This window comes from Cervus canadensis, chromosome 20 (genome assembly GCF_019320065.1).
Source record: "Cervus canadensis isolate Bull #8, Minnesota chromosome 20, ASM1932006v1, whole genome shotgun sequence".
NCBI classification, from domain to species: Eukaryota; Metazoa; Chordata; class Mammalia; order Artiodactyla; family Cervidae; genus Cervus; species Cervus canadensis.
The window spans coordinates 40,010,491-40,015,486 of NC_057405.1; the positions used below are offsets into that span (position 1 = coordinate 40,010,491).

At 39.7% G+C, this 4,996-nt stretch overlaps 1 protein-coding gene across 1 annotated transcript in view; it reads right to left on the reverse strand.

Moving 5' to 3' along the window:
- LOC122422711 (ubiquitin-conjugating enzyme E2 R1-like) overlaps positions 1-4,788 on the reverse strand; it is a 9,599-nt gene extending 4,811 nt beyond the window's left edge. Inside the window, 1 exon segment of the mRNA XM_043439329.1 lies at positions 4,613-4,788. Within this exon segment, the coding sequence (XP_043295264.1) occupies positions 4,613-4,788 (176 nt within the window).
- Between the last annotated feature and the right edge of the window lie 208 nt (positions 4,789-4,996).

The window sequence follows — 4,996 nt, forward strand, 5'->3', positions numbered from 1 at the left end:
CCCTCAGGGTAGGTCTGCCAAGCTCTCGTCATTACCCACTGCATCTATTTAGTTGTTTTGCCGTCTTGATGAGACTGCTCACAAATGTTTGCAGACAATTGGGCATCTGTGGTCAACCCAAATACTCCCTTCCATTCATCAGTATCTAGAATTAGTGACAGGACAGCCTGTCATCTAAACTGAGGATCTCTGTAGCAGGGATCCCCAGCCTCTGCAGAACGTCTCTGTAAAGTGTCTCAGATTTTTAGCAAACGGACTACCCTCTGCATGTTCTGGACATCTAGCCACGGCCCTTGACTACTTCTGTAGTCTTTCTGGTGGTCAGTGATCATAAACAAGTTACTTTGTGAGCCTACCAGGCTCCTCCATCCATGGAATTTTCCAGGCATGAGTACTGGAGTGGGTTGCCATTTCCTTCTCCAGAGGATGATCTTCCTGAACCAGGGATCAAACCCGGGTCTTCCGCATTGCAGGCAGACTCTTGACTCTCTGAGCCACCAGGATCTCAAACAAGTGACTTTGTGAATAAATATAATGCCTGCTGAGGTGACAAACAAGAAAAGGCATTTCAGCAGTTTAAAAAGAGGGTTTGATTCCTTTTAGTCCCAGTTTTCCAGTTGGCCCTTTAGAGATTTATGTTTCATAAAGATGCCTATAGAAACTTGGAGATCTATTCCATCCACTTAATGAGACTTTCCCTCAGGAGAAATCTATTTCCTTTAAAGATATTTGGTAAGACTTGTCCCCAGAATCTTCTATAAGCCTTTTACCATGAGCGTGTGCTCAGTTGCTCAGTCATGTCTGACTCTTCGGGACCTCATGGACTGTAGCTTGCTCAGCTCCCCTGTCCATGGAATTTTCCAGGCAAGAATCTTGGAGTGGGTTGCCATTTCCTACCTCAGGGAATCTTCCCGACGTAGGGATTGAACCCACGTCTCCTGCATTGCAGGTGGATTCCCTACCACCATGCCACCTGGGAAGCCAGGGCTTTTACCCCTTCTTACTAAAGATGTGTGGAAAGCGACCTAGGCCTCAGTTTCTTCCTAAGTTTTCTCCCCTTTTTCTTTTCTTAACAACAACCTTCTCATTATTTATTAGTTTGAAAGATAATCTTGCCACTGGTATCTGTGTCATGAAGTGTTGAACTGTCAAAGCAGACATATGAATGGGAAGTCTTACGGAGTATCTAACTTTCCTAATATTTAACTATACTAGCAAGCCACAAGCTCCATTCGGAGAGTGTGTGTTACACACTGGTTGCTCCTTCCTTCTACCAGGTCATTGCTCTTTTTCACCTCAGTCTTCTTACCTTAGGTGGGCACTTTAGGACCAGGCCTAAAACAAAGTCTACCTCTCTTGTAGCTACCCTTTTATACTCCCTACTATGTCCAGAGGATTCTAATTGTACTTCATAGAAATTTCCTGTTTTCCTAGTAAGTGGCACATATAAATTCCCTGGTTGAAGCAGCTTTTTCATTTAGCTAGCATTGCTATAGAAGCTTTGCATATATTTTCCTTCTTTCTTTGTTCTTTAGTATTACTAATTCCTGAATCCTTGGACCTTGTTTGTCCTGGCAGGGAATAGAATCACTCAATGCTTTTAAGCAGAAAGGAATTCAAGAATGAAGGTGTTTACAAAATTGTTGTGGAGTGAGAAGTTAGAGGTCAAGAAATGCTACTGCCTCCTAGTGGTCAAGACAGTGCCCCACTGCTGCCAACTTCACAGATGCCTTCATCAGCATTTCTTTTCAATTCTGTGGCACATCTGCTGCATACTGCTTATTGGCCGGCTCCACTAAATAATGAAGAGTGACCCTCATCTCTTTCATTTCTAAACTCGAATGAGTACTTCTCAAGATTATGGTGGAAGACAATCTCATTCAGAAAACTAGTTGCAAGGGCATCTGGGAAGTGTAGTTTTTGATCATACAACCCCTGTGATGCAGGGGGTAAGGGTATTAAACAGGAAGAGAGTGAAACATTCCACAGATGTCTTAGATGACAATAGCTAACACAGATTTATTCCTTGCAGTTTCCCAGTCTCAGAAGCTATTTCAGCATCCTTAGTCCACGCAGACCTGATACATTCTTTCTGCATTTCCTAGTGTGTCTTTTCAGTAAGTCACCAAAAGTATCTTCTTAAGATTCACAGTATCTTAAGAAGTGGCAGCCAACTATTTATATTTTAAAGTTTATGATAGCAGATTAGTATTCTCACTGCTGGTAAAGCATTTGCATTGTTACTGAGTCTTTATGGAATCTTTAGCTTCAACAATGACTGTACTGAGAATATCAGGTCCCCTGGCCAGCTGACATGGGAAATGTGCATATTAGTAAGATTTAGGAGCTTCTCCCCTTAGGGCACCCATAAAACCTGCCCTCTTTGCTCTGTCCCTAGAACTGGCCCTAACAGATTAAAGTATAATACAAATTAACTGATTTTGTGGTCACAAAATTATGAGCAGTGCTTTTCTATCCTGAAAATAATAATGTACAAATTAAATGGAAATTAATTTATTCCTTTAATATTTCTGGAAAAGGAGAGTGGATTATTTATAAAAATGATAATAAAACAATCCATTTCCAAAGTGGAAAAAATGTTTAAAACACTTTGCAGTCAGTTTCCAAAAACCTTTTGTCCTGGCCCCTTCTATGTTCTAGTTAGGAGGAACAATCTCAGAACCGCGTTCCTTCCAAACTCCAAACCAATAATTGAGAAAACAGTTTAAAGTTCCATTTTTGGAACTTGCTATTAATATGCTAAGTTTGAACTATAACATGGAATAAAAATTCTTTGAAAATGTCCCCAGTATTGTATATCTCACAATAATTATGTTCTCGATTTCCTGTTATTTCCTCCCTTGCCCATTCTTTTATCCTTCTTCATCTGATTCTCCTTCTTTCACTTCTTCACTGTAAAGATTTAATATGTTTGTTATTTTTTTCTTCAACTGGTATTTTACTGTTTAAAGGAGACTTTTCACTGTTCAAGTAGTCTTTTTCCCCCGCTGTATATTAAACACTGCTACAAAGCTGATTTTTTAAAAATAAGAACAAAACTTTTACTTTAATTGTACAGAACACCATGATAAGGATGTTATTTAAAGCAAAATATTCAAGATATTGTGGCCGGACCAAAAGAAAAATACAGTTTTTTAGGTTTTTTTTTTTTCTTCTTTGGGGGAATGAGAATTTGATTCTACTAATGGAACTGATTTTTCACCAAGATACATTATGCACTCTTTTAAAATGAATTCTTGCTAATTAATGTCAGTGTAAACCACAGAGGATATAAAGTGAAAAGTTTTAATCAACCACTGAAATTAAAAAGTTCCAGATTTGTACAGAAAGTTTCAGGAAGATGAATACCTGTTTGCTTTATTAAATATCCAAAATGTGAGTAATATCTATATGCAAATTTAAATAGCCATTACGAACTAGTTAAAAGCTGTGCTACTTACCAAACTATAAAGCTGCATAATAAAATGACTAGGATAGTGCATTGTTTTGATAATTTCTGCTGGAAAAATAAGTCCTCATTTCAATAATAATTTGTTAAAATGTTCAAGGATATTTTAACATTTTGTTAGATGATAAGTTCTAAGTTATTTGTGTAAGACATGGGCCACCATGGCATGTTTATAAACTGAGTATAAAAGAGAGACACAAAAAGACAGAGTTCAAAAAAAAAAAAAAAAAAGAGTTCAATGTTACATGTTTTAAATGCAACCCCTTCCTTTTCATGCCCATGCCAACTTCTGTGTTACACAAATTGGCTTTCTATTGTTCTTACTGTGTTAAATGAAAAGCTGATGCTAGCACAAGCAATATTAAATACAATGTTCATTATAAATATAACTTATCATCAGGAAAGATTTGGATAAAGATTCAATATTTACTTGGTCCTACTTTGTGTCAAGCTCTGCATTCATCTCTTTTACATGCATTATTTCATTTATTTATTTCAACAATCTGAATGTGTATTAGAAGGAAGGAATAGATATAGTTCATTCCAAAATAATTTTATGGCATTAGGATTCCAGTTAAAAAGTCAGATATCACATAAGTAATAATTTGTTATTACACCAGAAATTGTCTCATCTAGCAAGAAGCCATATATTCTGGCTGGGGAGGTGCTGTGAGATCCCTTACATCAGGAAAATACTATGGGAACCATCAAGGTACAGCTGTGTTTGCTGCCTGGACACTTAGGATTCTTTGCTCCCGGGGATTCAGCAGGCAAGAAGAGGGGTCACCCACAGGGGAAACTGACAATGATCGCAGGAGGAGGAAGGGCTGATCTTACAAGTGGGAGTCAACCCCATCCTCACTAAGAATGAACAATCACAGCTGCCCCAGGCGGAGAGGGTAATTGTCAAGGACTTAATGGCCTTCAGGAATGGAGGTTTAAGTCATTTCATCACGCATATGTCATCATTAGCTGGCAAGGTGATAGCCCTGGATGAGAGGAACTTGAAGCAAATACTGGAGAAAGGAGAGGATGAGGCACAGTGGTGGCCTCCAGATCCACTGCAGAGGTTGGGGCTATGCACTCTTCATTATGAAGCTCCCTGTTCAAAATTCAAATGATTGATATTATTTAAAATCTCACTGAAGAAGAGAGCCCCAGGGGGAATCACACAGAAGATTTCCTTGCATCTGTGGAGCAGCGCAAGGGTGGGCTGTGGAGGCCGTGAGAGTGCGCAGCGGGCTGGACTGCGAGGAGCGTAGATGGAGAGTCCAGCTGCCCGGTCTGATATCAGTTGCCCTGCATTGCCCCATTTTCATGGCGGCCACACTCCCCCATGAGCGAGTGAGGCAGGGACTCAAAGGCAGGCCTGTTCCTTGGAGAAGCAGGACTCCTGGGATAGCAGCTTTTGGCTCCCTACCAACCTTGTGGAACTGAACTTTCTTCTGAGCTTCCGTCTAAAATGTTTTTACCCGATTGCTTCCTTCCTGTCCTTTCTCCTTCACTCAGGACTGAGATTTGAATTCT